Source organism: Stylophora pistillata, chromosome 6 (genome assembly GCF_964205215.1).
Source record: "Stylophora pistillata chromosome 6, jaStyPist1.2, whole genome shotgun sequence".
In the NCBI taxonomy this organism is placed as follows: Eukaryota; Metazoa; Cnidaria; class Anthozoa; order Scleractinia; family Pocilloporidae; genus Stylophora; species Stylophora pistillata.
The window spans coordinates 11,418,357-11,438,556 of NC_142524.1; the positions used below are offsets into that span (position 1 = coordinate 11,418,357).

General features: G+C 39.4%; 4 protein-coding genes across 5 annotated transcripts; all 4 read right to left on the reverse strand.

Moving 5' to 3' along the window:
• Nucleotides 1–450: 450 nt before the first annotated feature.
• LOC111340483 (uncharacterized) lies at nt 451–7,491 on the reverse strand. Its single transcript, XM_022947335.2, has 2 exons — nt 7,263–7,491; nt 451–5,779 (listed from the first exon to the last, which is right to left on the reverse strand). The coding sequence occupies exons 1-2, from the start codon at nt 7,333–7,335 to the stop codon at nt 1,146–1,148; spliced, it is 4,707 nt and encodes a 1,568-aa protein (XP_022803070.2). The 5' UTR covers nt 7,336–7,491; the 3' UTR covers nt 451–1,145.
• A 1,667-nt stretch (nt 7,492–9,158) lies between these two features.
• LOC111340502 (calcium-activated potassium channel subunit beta-3) lies at nt 9,159–13,570 on the reverse strand. Of its 2 annotated transcripts, XM_022947359.2 has the most exons (3): nt 12,882–13,570; nt 11,323–11,655; nt 9,159–10,878 (listed from the first exon to the last, which is right to left on the reverse strand). In XM_022947359.2, exons 1-2 carry the CDS (start codon nt 13,533–13,535, stop codon nt 11,341–11,343), a joined length of 969 nt encoding a protein of 322 aa, XP_022803094.1. In that variant the 5' UTR covers nt 13,536–13,570; the 3' UTR covers nt 9,159–10,878; nt 11,323–11,340. The 2 variants fall into 2 exon arrangements, with proteins under 2 accessions (XP_022803094.1, XP_022803095.1); XM_022947360.2 differs by having other exon boundaries at nt 9,159–11,655.
• A 1,248-nt stretch (nt 13,571–14,818) lies between these two features.
• On the reverse strand, nt 14,819–16,431 carry LOC111340504 (melatonin receptor type 1B-B-like). The gene has a single exon (XM_022947361.2). It carries the CDS (start codon nt 16,284–16,286, stop codon nt 15,267–15,269), a length of 1,020 nt encoding a protein of 339 aa, XP_022803096.1. The 5' UTR covers nt 16,287–16,431; the 3' UTR covers nt 14,819–15,266.
• Nucleotides 16,432–17,464: 1,033 nt separating this feature from the next.
• Nucleotides 17,465–19,734, reverse strand: LOC111340482 (calcium-activated potassium channel subunit beta-4). The gene is made up of 2 exons (XM_022947334.2): nt 19,137–19,734; nt 17,465–18,126 (listed from the first exon to the last, which is right to left on the reverse strand). Exons 1-2 carry the CDS (start codon nt 19,482–19,484, stop codon nt 17,806–17,808), a joined length of 669 nt encoding a protein of 222 aa, XP_022803069.1. The 5' UTR covers nt 19,485–19,734; the 3' UTR covers nt 17,465–17,805.
• Nucleotides 19,735–20,200: the final 466 nt, after the last annotated feature.

Genomic DNA, 20,200 nt, shown 5'->3' on the forward strand with positions numbered 1-20,200 from the left:
TTTGCCCAATGACACAACAGCCAGAGCTCTTTATATTTTTTTTATGTCTGAAGTCTTTTTTTTTTTTTTCGCTTTGGCTGTTCAAACTGCATGGTGGACTAGCTGTTTTAATTCTCATACAAAACTTCCCCATAGAAAAAGGAAAGCAATTCTATGCTTTGGCCTTGGCATTCTTCTGTCTTATGAAGTTGCTGCCATAAAGCCGCATGTTCATAAAGCGGCAGAACATTGTGATGTGTTTGCAGAAAACATTTCTGAGTTGTCCTAATTACCTTTCTTACAATGCTAATAGTCACCCTCCTCACCCCTTTGTTTTTCGTGTTTAAACGTTCTTTGGCGTGGTACCTACTTTAGTCATAATACTTTTTTCATCTTAAAGAAGTTATTACTGAGTTTTTATCATGAATGATGTTGTAGCTGTTGTCATAGCAGGATGTGTAGCAGGATAAGTAACTTTTCTTGCTATGTTTAATAACATAATGCCATGAATGATCAAAACTAAGGAAAACAAAAATTACATATAATTACATGACTCAACAAAGCTGTTTCCACTCTGAGGAAACATTCCTAGGGAAACCTCTAAAATGCAATATCAGAAACAGTTTAAAAATGCGGTTCTTAAGTCTGTGTCATTAGTCATGGAAAATTACTAATTATTATTCATCGCAAAAAAAATCAGCCTAAAAAACCTTAAAATTTTCTCCACAGCCATTTCCACACCTTTTCGATGTTAGAGTTAAGCTTTCTCACTATTGCACCGAACATAAAACGACATTTTAGCAGAACTCAAACAAAAGAGTACAAAAAAGGTAACGCTTCCTTTTATCGAACAACAACAAACATATGAAACATATGAGTGAACTGCGGTTATGAGACGTATATAAGAACGATCCTTCGCAGTAAAGCACTATTTGAGCAATAGTGGAAATCAGACCTGTTCGAATCCCGTACAGGCCTGAAATTTTTTTTTTCAGGTCTGATTTCCACTATTGCTCAAATAGTGCTTTACTGCGAAGGATCGTTCTTATATACGCTTCCTTTTATAACAAACATCACAAAGTGATGCAGAGATCAATTTATAAACAACACCTTCAACGAAAAGCCACAAGGCCTCGAGAGGATATATTGGCATTGGGAACACTTCTTTATGCTCCAAGTGATCTTGTTACTGTATCTAATGCAACAGTTGTTGGCTTTGCGCTATCTGGTGCAGTTGCTGATACTGTTGCTGAGACAAGTAAACCAGCCGATTGCGCTGTTGATTCTGACGCAGCACTCGATGTACTTGGTGTTGCAGCTAATGATGTTGTTGAACTTGATGGGGCAAATGCTTGTGCTGTTGTTTCTGGCACAAGAGTTAATGACGTTGTTGAAACTGATGGAGGAGGAGCTGCTGGGGTTGATTTTGATACAACATTTGGTTGTGCTCTTGAATTTGATGAAACAGATGTTAGTGAAGCTGTTGCTGGTACAAAGAGTGATGCTGTCGTTGAATCGACTGGATAAGATGTTGGCGTTGATGTTTTTGGCGCTTCAGGCGATGTGGTCGTGGAATCCGATCGAGAAGATGCTGGTGTTTTTGTTTCAAGAACAACAGGCGCTGACGGTTGTGCTCTTGAAATTGATGAAACAGATGTTAGTGAAGCTGTTGCTGGTACAAAGAGTGATGCTGTCGTTGAATCGACTGGATAAGATGTTGGCGTTGATGTTTTTGGCGCTTCAGGCGATGTGGTCGTGGAATCCGATCGAGAAGATGCTGGTGCTTTTGTTTCAAGAACAACAGGCGCTGACGGTTGTGCTCTTGAAATTGATGAAACAGATGTTAGTGAAGCTGTTGCTGGTACAAAGAGTGATGCTGTCGTTGAATCGACTGGATAAGATGTTGGCGTTGATGTTTTTGGCGCTTCAGGCGATGTGGTCGTGGAATCCGATCGAGAAGATGCTGGTGTTTTTGTTTCAAGAACAACAGGCGCTGACGGTTGTGCTCTTGAAATTGATGAAACAGATGTTAGTGAAGCTGTTGCTGGTACAAAGAGTGATGCTGTCGTTGAATCGACTGGATAAGATGTTGGCGTTGATGTTTTTGGCGCTTCAGGCGATGTGGTCGTGGAATCCGATCGAGAAGATGCTGGTGCTTTTGTTTCAAGAACAACAGGCGCTGACGGTTGTGCTCTTGAAATTGATGAAACAGATGTTAGTGAAGCTGTTGCTGGTACAAAGAGTGATGCTGTCGTTGAATCGACTGGATAAGATGTTGGCGTTGATGTTTTTGGCGCTTCAGGCGATGTGGTCGTGGAATCCGATCGAGAAGATGCTGGTGCTTTTGTTTCAAGAACAACAGGTGCTGACGGTTGTGCTCTTGAAATTGATGAAACAGATGTTAGTGAAGCTGTTGCTGGTACAAAGAGTGATGCTGTCGTTGAATCGACTGGATAAGATGTTGGCGTTGATGTTTTTGGCGCTTCAGGCGATGTGGTCGTGGAATCCGATCGAGAAGATGCTGGTGCTTTTGTTTCAAGAACAACAGGTGCTGACGGTTGTACTCTTGAAATTGATGAAACAGATGTTAGTGAAGCTGTTGCTGGTACAAAGAGTGATGCTGTCGTTGAATCGACTGGATAAGATGTTGGCGTTGATGTTTTTGGCGCTTCAGGCGATGTGGTCGTGGAATCCGATCGAGAAGATGCTGGTGCTTTTGTTTCAAGAACAACAGGTGCTGACGGTTGTGCTCTTGAAATTGATGAAACAGATGTTAGTGAAGCTGTTGCTGGTACAAAGAGTGATGCTGTCGTTGAATCGACTGGATAAGATGTTGGCGTTAATGTTTTTGGCGCTTGAGGCGATGTGGTCGTAGAATCCGATCGAGAAGATGCTGGTGCTTTTGTTTCAAGAACAACAGGTGCTGACGGTTGTGCTCTTGAAATTGATGAAACAGATGTTAGTGAAGCTGTTGCTGGTACAAAGAGCGATGCTGTCGTTGAATCGACTGGATAAGATGTTGGCGTTGATGTTTTTGGCGCTTCAGGCGATGTGGTCGTGGAATCCGATCGAGAAGATGCTGGTGCTTTTGTTTCAAGAACAACAGGTGCTGACGGTTGTGCTCTTGAAATTGATGAAACAGATGTTAGTGAAGCTGTTGCTGGTACAAAGAGTGATGCTGTCGTTGAATCGACTGGATAAGATGTTGGCGTTGATGTTTTTGGCGCTTCAGGCGATGCGGTCGTGGAATCCGATCGAGAAGATGCTGGTGCTTTTGTTTCAAGAACAACAGGTGCTGACGGTTGTGCTCTTGAAACTGATGAAACAGATGTTAGTGAAGCTGTTGCTGGTACAAAGAGTGATGCTGTCGTTGAATCGACTGGATAAGATGTTGGCGTTGATGTTTTTGGCGCTTCAGGCGATGTGGTCGTGGAATCCGATCGAGAAGATGCTGGTGCTTTTGTTTCAAGAACAACAGGTGCTGACGGTTGTGCTCTTGAAATTGATGAAACAGATGTTAGTGAAGCTGTTGCTGGTACAAAGAGCGATGCTGTCGTTGAATCGACTGGATAAGATGTTGGCGTTGATGTTTTTGGCGCTTCAGGCGATGTGGTCGTGGAATCCGATCGAGAAGATGCTGGTGCTTTTGTTTCAAGAACAACAGGTGCTGACGGTTGTGCTCTTGAAATTGATGAAACAGATGTTAGTGAAGCTGTTGCTGGTACAAAGAGTGATGCTGTCGTTGAATCGACTGGATAAGATGTTGGCGTTGATGTTTTTGGCGCTTCAGGCGATGTGGTCGTGGAATCCGATCGAGAAGATGCTGGTGCTTTTGTTTCAAGAACAACAGGTGCTGACGGTTGTGCTCTTGAAATTGATGAAACAGATGTTAGTGAAGCTGTTGCTGGTACAAAGAGTGATGCTGTCGTTGAATCGACTGGATAAGATGTTGGCGTTGATGTTTTTGGCGCTTCAGGCGTTGTTGTTGTCGAATACGATCGAGAAGATGCTGGTGCTGTTGTTTCAAGAACAACAGGCGCTGATATTGACGTGACTGAGTCCGACGGAAGAGGTGTTGGTGATGTCGCATTCAACAGAACAGTTGATGCAGCTGCTGAATCCACTTGAGAAGAGGTAGCAATTGTTTCTGGTACAACTAATATTGTTGTTGAATTTGATGAAAGAGATGTAAATGTCAGTGTTTGTGACACAACAGCTGATCTTGTATTTGGTATTGATGTTTCTGGTACCACTTCTGATGGCGTTGTTGAATCAGATTTTGGTGCTGTTGATTTTGGAACAACCGTAATGGATGTTGCTGAATTTATCGGAACAGATGTTTGTTTTGTTGTTCCTGTCATAGAAGCTGATGGTATTGTTGAATCTGATGGAGGAGTTAAGGTTGTTGCTGTTGCTGTTTGAATTAAGACAGCTGACATCGTTGATGAATCTGATGAAGCATATGTTGGCACTACTGTTTCTGGCAAAATACTGACAGGTGAATTTGTTGATGACTCAGCTGGAAAAGATGATGGCGTCGCTGTTCCTGTCACCACAACTGATGGTGTGGCTGTTTTTGAAACAGCTAGTGATGATGTTTTGGAATCAACTAGAACAGATATTGGTTTGGTTGATTCTGGAATTACAGGTGAGGGAGTAGTTGAATTTGATGGAACAGATGTCGACGTTGTTGTTTCTGTCACCACAGCTGATGGCGTTGTTGAATCAACTAGGACAGATATTGATGCTGTTGTATCTGTCATCATAGCGTATTGTGATGTTGAATTGACTGGAGCAGGTGGTGCTGTTGTTTCTGGAATTGCAGATAACGGTGAAGTGGACTTTGATGGAACAGAAGTTTGTGTTATTGTTTTTGGCGCATTCATCGATGTTGTTGAATTTACAGGAAGAGATGTTAGAGTTGTCGGTTTCGGTTCAAAAGGGATTGTCGATTCCGGTGGTGCAGATGATGGAGTTATTTTTCCTGGAGCTACTGTTGATGGTGTTGTTGAATTGAATGGCGCGAATGTTGATCTTGTTGTTTGCTGCACAACGGAAGGATCAGTTGCTGGCGTTGTTGAACCAGGCACAATGGCTGAAATTGTTGAATTTAATGGTAGAGGCATTGGTGTTGCTGTTTGTGGCAAAACAGGTCGTGTTGTGGTTGTTTCTTCTGGAGCAGATGTTGACGTTGTTATGTTTGGCGCAACAGCTGATTGCGTTGCTGAGGTTTTTGAAAGAGAGGTTGGTGTTGTAACTTTTGGTACAACAGCTGAAGGTGTTGTTGGAATAACTTGATATGATGAGGTTGATGTGACCGTCACGGTAGGTGATTGGGATTTTGAATCAGATAGAATGTAGCTTTTTGTTGCTGTTGACGTTGGCAGAAGAACTGATGGTGTTGCTGAATCTACCTGAGCAGACGTTAGCGTTGTGGTTTCTGGTACAACAGGCGATGGTGTTGTCGAATCAACAGGAGAAGATGTTGGTTTTCTCATTTCTGACACAACAGTTGATGTTGTTAAACCCACTGGGGCGGATGCTGGCGTCGTTCTTTCTGGCAGAACAGCTAATGATATTGTTGAATCAACTGAAGCAGTTGTCGTTGATCCGGTTTCTGACACAGCGGGTGATGGCGTCGTTGAATCTAATGGAACGGTTGTTTGCACGGGTGATGGTGTGGTACCCGAAGGCACAGATGTTGGTGTTGTCGTCTTTGGTAGAACATCAGATAATATTGTTGAAGCTGGTGAACCTGGTCTTGGCGTTGCTCTTCTTGGCAGATTAGGTGAAGCAGTTTCTGTATTTGTTACAAAAAAAAAAATTGAGAGGATTGTCTTATTCAATATAACAGTTGATGTTGTTCGTGTATTTTGTAGGTTGGGTGAGGATGAAGCATCTTGCAAAGTGACATATTGCGTTGTTTTAACTGAAAAAAATTAACTTTGGTATATTTTTCGTCGACGTTGTGCCATTTTTGCGGTTTTTGTTTAGCGATTGCATTGATGTCTGTGATATGGTACCTCTGTTAGAAATATTGAATGAGTTGGATTGATATAGAGATGATATATTCCTAAGCTAGTGTTCATAGCCGAATTTAAGAGATTTATATTTTTCTTAGTTTGGCAAGAAACCAAAACAATGTTCCCGAATCAGTTCATTACCAAAACGACAGATCCGAGAAGACACCTTTCTTAGAAAACGTCCTTTCTCGGCTTTAATCTGAGGATTAAGTAAAACACTGTTCGACTCTAGAGATGTCTAGTAGTACTCCTAACCTAGAAAGGTCACCAAAAATATATATTTTGTCAATATTAGTGTTGGAAACCCAGATCTCTGGAGTTGATATATATCCTACGATATTAAAAGTCACTTCTGTTATATACATGTATAAGAAAAATACGAAGGGTCGATTCAATATGGTCTGCTAAAGATGCCTTATATTATACTTTGCATTTATTCTCTGATTTATTTATTGATATCTATTATAGTCAAACTAAGATCGTTGTGGTGCCTTATTTGAGTTTCGTGTTGTTTGCAATCAAAACAGCCCAGTAGTCGCCAATATTTTGAGATGGTGTTGCAATATCATAATTCTGGAGTCATTGGTTAGGTTTTTTTATAAGAGCTGTGAATTAGGACAACCACACCTCGATATGTGACAATTTTTTCTGAAATAACCGTTAAAAAACTACTTTCTAGCAGTCGATCGCTTGCCTCCACAAAAGCTTATATACATAAAGAATAATTCCCGGAGTTCCACGGCGGCGAGGATCACGTCAGGATATTGTTGTTCTGACGAAGAAAGCGGAAGAAACTATAAAATAAAGAGTTTAACAGTTTTTAAAAAGATTTACCTTCCTCTTGACTAAGTTGGTTTTCATAATCTTCAAAATGTTAGTTACGTAATGATTAATCTGCAATAGTAAACATCTAAGAACAAAGCCGAAAAAAAAAAGGAAAAAAAAAAGCAATTAAGTTTCCAAAGGTCCTCTAGAGATACTAAGTTACCTTCGGTAGGTATTTTAAAGGTCTCACTCTATGTATGTTTGAAAGATGAAAAATATACGTACAACGTCAACTATAACTACAGAATCTACCACATTGAAAAAGTGCACTTTCACTAAAATGAGGAATGAAAGAGTACTTTCACCATTCTCAGACGAGCACTATTGGCCAACAGTCATAATCTATCATGTTATTGTCATTACTGATAGGTTGTGGTGTTATGTGATGAAAAACGAAGTTTTTCTTTTCACGGCGTTATCAATTACTTCACTTACCTATCTGAGCCCAAGATAGCGTTGATAAAATTGTTATCTGTAAAGCCAGTACAATCAGAAGATCGAAGCTCATTGTAAAAGTATTCACGGCCCCTTAAGCTTCCTTGTAGCTGGTGTCAAAAATTTCTAATTCGAATGGTCTGACAAATAACTCGAGGAACTCATAAAGCTGTTGTTCTCATCAAAGCGAACCCTCTATGGTAATCCACTCCGCTTGCTATTGGCCTTTTTATAACCTTGTTTTTGCGTGCACGGATCTGGTCGCATATCTCAGTTTGTTTGTAACTTCCATGGCAATTTACTTTGTATTCACTATGTAATGATTATATACAGCGACAAGGTGATATTGCATTCGTGGTTATTAATTGTATATCAGTGTATTTTCTGTTTAATATCATGAAGACGAATCGACTGTAAATGAAACGTGGTTAAGCTACTCTTGTTGTGTTTGGTCGACTAAATAGACATCATCGTTGTCCATAAGCAAACAGCTTTTCAAGCTCTCCAAGGGTGAAGCTAGTGCCCAATGATCCATTAGTATCCAGTAAGCACGGTTACTCATGATGCATTCATGGCTAGGGAGTCGATGAGTTTGAGATTGCTGTGTCCAGCCTTCTTTTGCGGTTTAATTTAGTAATATTATCTCTATCTTAATCCACTTTTAATATTTCATTTACCAATTCCAATTGTATTAGTAATGTATCTCTGAACCTAGTATTCAAAAACTTACTCTCCAAAATGTATGCACCTTTACATTGAGCCCACGGGTAAGGGTGACGCAAACACACTTTCATGGGTGACTCGCGTATATTAATGGATGAGCTCAAGTTTCTAAAAGCTAGAAGTTCACGAGAATTGAGAGTCAATATACAGCGGTAAAATACAGACAAGTTATGATTGGTACAACGATCGAGAGAGGATAACTTTCAGGCAATGTGTCATATTTATATCTGGAGCACGTGAATAGAGTTTTTATATCTACTCAAAATTTATAGGCCGGTGCATCGCTCTTAAATGTTCCAAAAACTTTTAGTACTGAAAAAAAAGAGAGAATTTTTCAACCAAGATTAATAATAATGGCTCAGTTTTCCGCCCAGTGCAAGTTATGATGCCCATGCAAGACTCAAGTATATTAATAGATGTGCTCACGTTGCCAAGGGCAATTGAGTGACAATATACGCACGTGAAATTCAGACAAGGCATGACTGGTACAATAAGCGAGAGGAGACAAATTTCAGCCAACTGTCATGAATTTAAATATAAGAAAATGGTATGGGCTAAGATATCACTCTTCAATGCTCCAAAAATTTCTTTCGTTTAATGAATGAGCTAAGTTCATTGTACCATCCCAAATTTTAATTTTCCACCAGGCATCAGCGAAAGAGAAATTGGAAGTAATCGTTGATATACGTATCAGAATTCTTATAAAAGTTCGTGAAAAAAAATTCTATTTGGGCCAGTTTTCTAATTTCGTTTTTGGGGCACATAAAATAGCGATGGATATTCCTTAAAAGACAAGAAAAATGCTGGTGAAAAATATAAATATATATACTTTTTTTAACAGCTCAATGATAAAACTAGATAACAATAAGGTTCATTATTTCCCACCAGATTTTCTTTGCATAATATAGGAGAATTTTAATTTTATATAGAGAATAAAGTCAGACGATATTAATGGCGGGGTCAAGTATAGGGCCTTCCCAAGAGAAAAGTCTCATCAGTAATTCTTATCTGTTACCAAGATCGTTGTCATAACAACTATGAGATCTCATCCCAACAAGAGTGTAATGCAAACGAGGAGAGGGGGGGGGGGAGGAATGGTAAGAGTCTCTCATTTCCTATATTAATCCCAACCCCCTCCAGGTCTACTACACAATAAAGACATCAATTCTTAAGTTGTTAAACAAGAAGATATATTTATTACTGTTAAATCTAATTCCTTTATGTCTACAAGTTTTTCCTCTACATCTTCAGATGAAAACAATGCCAAACGTAGGTAACAGTCGGTACAGTAAATCTTTAAAAAGTTTTCCTTTGAGGAATTCAAGTACACGAACACTATCTAAGTCCAATACAACTCGTATTTACTCCAACAAAAATAGTAATTACAAAATAAATATTATTCCTAAAAAAAGGTGAAGAAAGCTATATTCTAGCCCCACCCAAATAGAAACTACAATTTAATCACTTTCTTGGCATGCTTTCCGGTTATCACAAGAGACCGGATAGTCTGCCTCTTAATAAGAAGAATCAGTTTTCTCGCTGTTGCTCGGATTACATGTACTCAAAATATGTGAAGTGCTGAATATTGCAACCGATCGTGCAGGAAAACAAACCTACCGGTAGTTATGTTGTTGTTGAAAACAAGAAAAACACGCAAACCTCGGGCAAATACTCCCACTTTTCATTTTTAGAAAACGTCATGATCCAGTCGGCCAAATTCCTCTAGACAACCCACCCACCACTATCTCTCTCTCTCTCCCTCTCTCTCTTTTTTTTTTTTTTTTTTTTGTCATTTTTCATGACAGGTGCTTAACACCTTTCTATTCCCTAATTATTTCATGCAATAACAGGCACTGACCAGTGCCATATGTTTCTACCTTGTATACTGCTGATAAATACTCTTTCCAACTCCGTATGGAGAGTTTATTTAAGGATTACCGTGAGAATGTAATACTTACGAGGCTGAACCTTAAAAAGAGGTGTTACACTATACAACAGAGAAATCACTTTTAAGTAACCATGTAACATTGATATATCTTTCCTGTGCTAATATGATATTGCTTAATGTTGTAGCTGTGTCAGTCACCTTCAACACCTAGTGAAGGGCTAACCCTCATAACATCAGCTTTTTAAGCTCTTTAAGATGACCAATTTACATCATCAACTTAGTTGATAAAAACAAATTATCTTGTTATGCTTCCTACCTACAAAAAACAACAGTTTCTTTAGAAATGTACCCCCTCTTTACCTATTATTACAGTCTGGGCAATATTATTATCTATGCCATCACTTATTCCATGCATGTCATTTAACAATCACAGTATCTACAGAAACAGCTAAGTACTTAATTTTTGGTCACAAAGGACAGGTCTTTGCCACATCTTAATGCAATTAATTATGTCTTTCCTGGTACTAACATACCTGTGGCCCAGGAGTCCACAAGTCATGTGGAATAAAGTAAAATTTTACCACACAACAAAGTCAACTAATTTTTAAACCATCATAACCAAGTGCAACTAACATTCAAACTTTCACAGAAATCTGTGAAAAGACCGAAATTAGGTATGTGAACCTTGCAGACAACCACTTTAAGCTACTGCCCAAAATATTTTCATTGTAATTTATTATCAGCCTCATTGAAATCCTGTTACCCAACTCTTCACACCATAAGATCAGTATGCATATTCTCCATACTGTTTTCTATACATTTCCTTAGGTGCTGACAAGGAAAATTTGTTATCTCAAGAGCTTTTTAAGGAAGTGATCATTTCCTTTATTCTCCTAACTTTGATGTGTGATTCCTGGGTGAAATCATACGAAGAAATTAGATGCTGTTTCCCTTGGGCTTTAGCATTTCTTAGTTACAAGTAGTGAAATGATTCCCCCAAGTGCACTGCAAAGAAAGCATTTAGAGAAAAAGAAACCTGAAAAAAAAGGTCAAGCTGATCTAACTTTAACTCCCAGAAGTGATTAGCATGCAACTTCTCCCTATAATATCCATGCATTATCCAGCAAACATGAAATGAGAATACTCAAGCTTATGTTCAGTTATTGTCTTGATCTAACACCAAATTCTCTTACGTAGTTTCTAGCAAAATGTGAAGCAGATAGACTGGAAAATTACGAATCAGATCTTTCGAGTCAAAGGGTTAAACTCAGTACTTTTTACATCTAGAAATGCACTGTTCTTGGGCAACACCTCACCATGATTATAGGGTAGTTCAAACTTTTTGTTCCAATATTTACTGAAAAATGAGTAAATGGTTAACTTCTCACTTTGTGATTACTTCCAATTTCCATTATGACATTCAATAAAAACAAACTACCATATGCTTACTTCAGACTCATCATGACATTAAGTTGTTGGCTGTAGGCCTTGGTAGGGAACAGAAGAACCATTTCTCTTCCTAAAGCAGCAGTGGCCTTTGGATCGGCAAAACAGAGTACCAAGGAGACCAATGCTCATTACAATGATGAGCATTGGCCACAAAATACAGTGCAGAATCTTCATCTTATCATTTTCTACTGAAGATCTTGTTAAAAACACCTCATCAAGCTTCTTACGATTGTAGAAACAGGTGTAGGTGTCATTAACTGAGCCGTAGTTGTCGTTGAAGTCTGAAACACTTTCACGGTTGTCAGAAAACTGATCACAGGGTTGAGTGCTGCACTGTAACAAAAATGTATCAATATTATAGACTGGCTGCGAGATGACAAGGTCTATTAGTTAAACTGTAACTGGTGGCAAAATTAGTTGACATAGAGCGACCTAGTATTTAGAAATTAAGTTTACAGTTACATGCAATTCACTTTATAGAATGGTTGCAAGATGACAAGGTCTATTAGTTAAACTGTAACTGGTGGCAAAATTAGTTGACATATAGCTACCTAGTATTTAGAAATTAAGTTTACAGTCACATGCAATTCACTTTATAGAATGGTTGCAAGATGACAAGGTCTGTTAGTTAAACTGTAACTGGTGGCAAAATTAGTTGACATATAGCTACCTAGTATTTAGAAATATTAAGTTTACAATCACATGCAATTCACTTTAATAACTATCTACCTCATTAATCATTGAGCAATCACATAAAACAAAGTGCAACATAATTCAGGGAAGAAGGAGCGAAAGTAGGTATACCGGAAATAAAACTGGAAAACAAGTTCACTGTTGACATTTCAAAGTAGGTATACTGCAAATAAAACTGGAAGACAAGTTCACTGTTGACATTTCAAAGGGGATATGTAAACAATTTGGTCACTGACTTTTAAGTGGTGTGTTACATAAAATGTGCATTGAAAGCAAGTACAAGAAGGTTTTCTCTATAAATATAAAGTAACAGTAGATATACGTTGTACATTATTGTTTTGATATTTACTAGGCAGTTGAACAATCTTTCAGCAAACGCCCTCTGGTAAGGGGAGGTAAAATAATGAGGCAATAGTAAATTATGCTTGAATTCTAAAAGCAGAGTTATGAAGTCAAAACTTATCGTTAACCAGAAACCATGCGACTTTTCGACAGAGAATGTGTGCACCTAAGTGCAACGCTAGTGCAGAATTCTCAGAAAAAATCGTGATCTCGAGTATCGTCATTTTTCTTCCTGCACAATCAAGAGCAGAAGGGATTTTGAAGTTTGCATGCACATATTCCTGAATAAAAACTGCCACAATCTTTGAACCATGTTTGAAAATTAAGTGCCACCCATTATTAGGATGAGATCAGTGCAGAATTATGTTCGAAACCAAATTCTACGTATATTATACGTTCGTAACCAAATTCTTCTTAAGAGGGGATAACAGGGGGGGGGGGGGGGGGAAGGGAAGGTTGCTTTGAGTTATGCGGATTTTTAACCGAAATATACTTAGTAAAAAGACTAAAAAAGCGCCCCTCACCTTGTTTTTGCTGTCGTAAACATTTTCATACAGATAAGCAGAGTGTTCCTCGCCGCCAGCGTTAAAGCTCACCGTTATCTCAAGACAAGGGTAACTCGAAGAGCAGTAGCGACCACAACTACAACTTTTCTCTACTACCGTCATTTCACTGGAGATGACTCTGCATTCGGCGCTCTCCAGCTTCATGTCGTTCATGGTGGGATGGACAATGAGGACTCCAAGCAGTATAAGCAATACCAAACCTACCAGTAAGAACGAAACGCCGAGTCGGGCGAGACGGTAGCTGCAGCTTCGCCGAGGGAGTCTACGACTGATCACCACCGTGTTCGCGATCCCTTGTTGGACATGTATCTCCTGCTGCCGACGACGGATGTCTTCTCCACTGACGACATTAGGACCAGGATAATATGGTCTGGGATACCCGGGGTTGTGCGGATGAAATGCACCCGGCTGTTGGGAATAGAAGGGTTGCTGTTGAACGCTCCCTCCGAAGTTCGTGGATCCAGGTTGTGGATTTTCCACTCTATACTGTGGCACTTGGGTGTATGGCGGTGGATGTTCTAATCCAGCCCCATGTTGGCCTCCGTGAGGTTCGTTATTTGAGGAGGCAATAATAGTCCCGTCGGCGACACTAGATTTCTGCTTGGCGTCCATGTTCAGTCTATTCAGTCGTATAACGTCATCGCAAGATCCTCAAAGCGTACGCAACCTCATTCCCAGGGTCCTCTCCTTTCCTCCCTCAGGAACGAGGTTGAAGAGGGTCAGGAGACCTGCTGAAAACTTCTTTGGCCCGGAATCCCTCAGGTGAAGCCCACGAGGAAGATTTCCGTTGTTATCAGAACACACGAAAATTTCGGGTTCGTGAGAATCAACGCGTGGGAAAATGTATGATAAGGACAGATATTTCTTTATATTTTAGTATGATAAGGACGGGCATTTTTCCACACGCGTGCGTGAGCACTTAATTAGTCAGTGATAGGACCTCTCACGTTTTCAAACATCTACAGAATTCTGAACATTGTCGCGCCTTGTGTTCAGTAGATTGTTTCCCTATCTTAGATCACGCCTCTACGAGTTTCCAACTCATGTAAATCTAAAGCTATCCTTTTAATTTTCATATTGTCACGTTGTCTGTTGTTTCTAGCTTAATTAGCATGTACTTATAAACTTGTAACGCTTTGTTAATCAGCTGAAGATGACAGAGATTTCTGTCGAAACATGTCTTTTAAACTCAAAAGTTTTGTCGTTTTCATTTTAAACTTTTAAGGACAGATAAGAGTTTAATTGCCGTTCACCCGTTTAACCTGTAGATATTCGTTCAGTGGAAAGTTATTTTTTTCGTCCCTTGCCTTTCTTGGCGGCATGTCGCTGTAGTCTGTTACGACAAGTCTTTATCCAGTGTGAGAGTCGCTCGCTAGTTAAACCTCGAAATGCTCAAAATTCCAACCAGAGTAGGCGTTAAAAAGTTCAGATATCAAGAAAAAAAACCATAAACGTTTATCCTGCTTTACCATGTTTGGTACGAAATGAAAGTTCTAGAGTGGATTTACGTGCTTTGATTTAACCATAGTTCATAGACTGAGCCAGTGAAGTTACCCGTTTTCCAGCTTTGCGCCAGACCTCAGCACGGCCAACATAGCGGCGAGGAAAAAAGAGGAAAAAGACATGGCCGAAAAGTCCCCGGCGTGACCAGAAGCCTATTATCTTTTCTGACTTGACACACTTGAGACGACGTCGTTGTTGTCGTAATTGAAGAGTGCTGGAGAAGAGCCAGCAAAGCGAAAGAAAGTGAAAATAAGTGAAGCTTGTTTATGAAAAAGAGGAGCGGGAATTTCGTTTATCCTACTCCTATGCAACGTATACCCAGTGTTTGTATCTGCTGCAAGTTCGAAATTCCAATGACTTTTCTGCCATCTAACGTGAAAGAAAATGTCAGATTTCTGGTTCTTCTGATATTTTATTATTACTAATTGTCAAACGTTTTCAATTGTTTCCTTCAACGGCTAAGAGACAAATGAATTATTTCCGTGTTTATTTAGTGGTCAGTCGCACAAAATAAAGAAAAACACTAAACATTTAATAGAAAAAATATATGAAAAAAAATACGTCTTAAAAGTACCGCAAGTACAACTGAAAACTTTGACGTGTAAAAAAATAAGATAAAAGAATGATGAAATAAATGGTTTCTTTCCGTTTCTGTAAATGCATTGATGGACATTTTGCCAAATCTGAACGAGGAGTATTTGTACTTTGCTGAATCAGTGCTTTCACGTGCTTCGGCATTGAGTTCATTCTTGCCACCTCACGACATATGAAGTAGAAGAGAATCAGACATACTCATGTTCCATTATCTTGAACAACCAAAAATAATCACGAGCGCAAGATTTAATTGGCGGTGAGTTCTGTGCTACAAGGGTTTCGAGTCGAAAATGAAGTTAAATCTATTTGCAAATGTTGCAGTCTCGAGTTTCTTTTCCTTAAAGAAAAAATCTTTCTATATTCTCTTCTTAAATTCCTGTTCAAAAAACCGTAAAGAAAAGGATTAATTGCCCCTGAAAAATTGCCCAGAAATAGATAGAAAACATAGACTTGTCTCGGAAAGGAAACTTCACCTCGGAACGTGTCTATAAAATCTATTACCGCAATTGGCATCCAACAGGCCAAAAGTCCCATCACCGTGATGAACAGAATCTTCGTTACTCTGACATCCGCATGAGTTATGTTATCCACAGCGGTAGAACACGATCGCAAATTTTGAACTGTTCTCCGGTGAATACGTATTTGTCTGAACACAAGAGCATAGCATATACTTAAAGTAAAAGTAGGCACTCCGACATAGAAATACACGATGAAATTTGGAAAGGAAATTTCAGCTGTTTGGAAGCAAAACAACTTTCCGGGATGGAAGACATAACGTCGACCCGAAATTAAATAAGGTAATGGTTCCAGACAAGCTAAGCCGACTCCAAATGCTATCATAATTAAGGTTCTCCGTTTCGTAAAAATTCGTCGATAACGTTTCGTTAGCACCAGTCGGTAAAACCGATTGATTGCAGTCAGAGTCAAGGTTAACAAAGAGGCGCAAGCCAAGATTATGACAAAAAATCCTTGAGTCTGGCAAACGTTGTCATTAAATGGCCAATAACCAACGATGGCAACAACTATAGAATTAGGAGCACACAACAAGGGTAAAAGAATATCAGAGATCGCCAGAGACACGATGTAGTAGTTAGGAATCGTTCGGAGTCTTGAGTTTCTGTAAACCGCCAGAAGAACGCAGGAGTTTCCGATGATTGCCACCGAAATAATTAACAGGTAGAAAAACGTTTCACATATTACAACCTTCCTGTCTCGGTTTTGGAGCTCTTTTGCCAGAGTCGTGATTCCTTTTGCCATCATCGCCATCTTCTCAAATAAGTTGAAGATTTTGCTGTATACAGAGAATGTGGCGATTTGGATGAACTATGGATGCCAACCACTTTTATCGGGCCCGCCCTTAAGCTAGTAGCTGAGGACGAAAAGAAGCAAGCTGAATTGCATGAGACAATGTGAGAAACGTTGTGGAACGTTGCCAACCTCACTTTTTCATAACCATTTCGCTTTCGTAGCACTCTTTGCTTAGTACATTCCTTCGCTTCCTGTACCGCGTTACGCGTTCTCGCGAAGGCCCTCGAACTGTCGTAAATGGGGAGGTGTTACGTTTTTGTATCTGACCCCTTTCCCCACCCCCCTCCAACGCCGAAGGAGAGAAAACAAACAATCAAGGATAGATGTGGAACAAAACAGGCAAATATAAAACAGCAAATGATCCCACGGCTGAACCACAATGTTTATTGATCACATTCCAGCCCCTCAGTAGAGAATTACTAAATACACGAGTACAAAACATACCATCGTTACGTCTTGAGTACATTCCCTTCCCCTACCCACCCCTAAAACGTTTTTATTTACACTTAGGGTTTAGACTTCTATTCAATGCATAATAAGGTAGGCATGGGAACGTTGGGGTGCATGCGTAGTAAAACAATTATGTGCCGGCTTTTTTGTGGGAGAAGTACAAATCCGCGAGAGAGATGGGCTGGCAGCTGTATTCACTTCTCGTTCTCCTTACGGCGGCACTGCCGATGGATTCAGTTTTGGCAGGATGGCGAGAATCATTAGGGCCTTGGCTAGCGTTATCTTCGGCTACGGCAGATAACACAAGCCTCCCAATCGGCCATGATAATTCCCGCTTCATACCGGGCAATATTTAGAGTTCTGGTTATTTCTTATCCCGTTTGGACCACCGAAAGTGATTTTTGAAATAGCAGGGACTCGAGATTTTATCCAATGTAAAATTACAGACACACTGCGCGGCTCAAGCCCCCATCTGGCATGCACTTCTTTCACTGCTAGGCCGTAGGAGCCTGGCGTAGGGGCTGAGGTATGATAAGATAGCTAAAATCGAGTTTTAGGCGTCTATCGGAAAAGAAGACTCTTTTGGAAAGTTACGGGTATGGAGCAAGAGATTATTCATAATTTCTTGGCACAGAGCTAATCAAAACATGGCGATGAATAGGCACTAGAAGCCATAGACAAAAACCTCTTTTTTAATTTCAATTTTAATATACGACTTCTGCGTCATTTGATAAATTACCAGAGTTGTCGATCATTTCTCGGAGCATACCTGCATTAGACATAGTCAAAGTCTATGCCATATCTATACCATATCTATGCCATATCAGAGATCGATGGCAGCACGCAAAAAAGTATATAAATATATAAATAAAAGAAGGCAAAAAGATGCAGCTTCATAATCAGAGTACTTCCTAGGACAGACAATAAACTCTCAGATATGGTTAATACAAGAACCCAAAAATATATTTTGACCACACGTTAGTACGATAACTAATCTTTCAAACAATTCGTAATGAAATGTTTCTAATTAGGCTATTGACGAAAGATCTTGATATGGAACAGAACTGGAGGATTCATTTCGCTTCCTGCAATAGCAGTATCCTTTATCCCGGCAAAACCCTATACCCAGCAGGACAATGCCGATGGCAAAAACTATCCCTGGCCATAAAAAGGAATGCATCAGCTTCATCCGATCGCTCTTCAATAGTCTTTGTGTAAAAGCTTCCTTGAGGTTTTTGGGATTGTAATAGCAGGTATACGTGTCGTTAACTCCACCATAATTGATCCAGAAGACTGTCACATTTCCGTCGTTATAGAAGTCTTCGTAGTCACACGGCTGAGTGCTGCACTGGAAGTTAAGATAAAAAGAAAAATAATCATACAGTCATTATCAGTACGATGGACTTTGGGTCTGGGTTCGAAATGGTTTCCAGGACCTTTTGATTTTTTTTTTTTTTTCAGCCCAAATGACGGTAAAACACAAAACTCAGTAGCAAATGAAATGACATGTGCAAATGACATAGCTTTTGTAGAAAGTCGTCAAAATAAGATTAGCGTTAGTTATGGGAAATTCAACCAAACTGATTAAATAACCTCACCAAATTATGTCTTCATTTATAACAGATTCTAATGCGGTTGTTTTTTTTCAGGCGATGAGGTCAAATGATTACGTATCGCCATTCGTATAACATAATGGTTGGATGATTTTTTTGCGTTTTGGAGCACTATCATTGGTGCATTTTGATCTTTGTCTTTTTTACAAGTTCATATTGTTCCTACGTAGGTCAGGCCACTTTTCTATTGTTGTTATGCATTTTGATTGTGTACAATCGTGCTTCTGGAATTTCGATTGCACTGGCTCTTGATTTTATTTGAAAGAATTAAATAAACTATTCGTAATACAGCAAAATATATATATATACAGTTATATGTAGAGTTATAGAAATACGAAGACTATGGTTTCATCCCTACAAGCCTGTTTCGTGACTGTTTCAGGCTTGTGGGGATGTAAGCGTAGTCTTTGTATTTTTCTAACTCAACATATATTGCGCTCTACTTTTGTATCGAGCACTGTAACACAGAAAAATTGAAACGCAGGCTTATATATACTATCTATATATTATAACTATATATCTGCAATTAATACGGTTTTAGGGACTGTCCTTCTGCGTACTTACCAGAAGTGGCACCTCAAGTGAATTACAATTATTATTTAGATACGAACTGAAAGATTCGTAATGGTTCGGACGATAGACGTGTCATTTTGTTCGCTATCTTTCGACCCCTTACCATGTAAACCTGAATTTCCCGACACGAAGATCATTTCTTGAAAAATTCTGCCCTATTTTCTGGTCTTACCTTATTTTTCTCCCTGTTGCTATTTTCATACAGGTAGGCTATGTGTTCTTCACCATTAACGTACAAAGCAACTTTTATCTGAAGGCAAGGGTAAGTGGACTTGGCCGATATGAAGGAGGGACGGTCGTTAGTGCAACTACAATTCATCCTGTCGCTTGCTACTTCAGTGGAGATGACTCTACAGCCGGACGTTTTCAGTTCCATGTCGTACACTGCGAAACGTGCAACTGTCAAACCGAGGACTATCACAGCCACAACACCAATCACCAACAAAACAGTCCCGAACACTGTAAAATTATCGCCAGTAGTATGTTTTCGAGAGCTCTCTGAGACCTTCTCATTTTCCATTTTGAGCCACAATGTCTTCAGCTTGAACGAGTTGTAATGCAAGACTTCTGACTAGTTACTGCTATTAGGTAAGATAAGAATTGTCGAAATAAACCAATCCCAGAAAACCGGAAAAGGAAACCACGATCAGAATAATTATTTCAAGTCACGTTTTGTCACGGCAGCTGCACTTGATGCATGAACGACCACGAAGCGTTTTCAGTTTATTCCACAGTTAGCTAGTTGGTATCAAGAGTAAAGTAAAATGCCAAAGTAAAAATTAATATATACACTATATAATAAATTCCCAAACAAGTAAGCAAACAAATAAATAAATGGCAAACAAATAAATAGAAAAAAAAAAAAAAAAAAAAAAAAAAAAGAAAGGCATGCAGGAACAAAAGAACGAATCAATGATGTTAGTGTGAACAAGCGTTAGGCGGGTTTCCGCTTCTCCCTTCTTCGTCATTTTAATCGCGATTTGGGTCAAAAGGAGACTAATTTCGGTTCTACGGTATTTTGATGAGTTTCCAATTCGCCGGAATGACATTGGTCCCTTCTGACAGGCTTCACAACAGAGTAGTGTTGACACCGGCCCACACGAGTACGATAAAGATCTTTTTTTTTTTAATGACGACCGTCAAGATACCACAACACGGGAAATAATTATAATGCTATCCAAGTGCTCATTGTCTCTGTTATGACGTCATGTGGATCGACGTTCTCCTTCACATGAG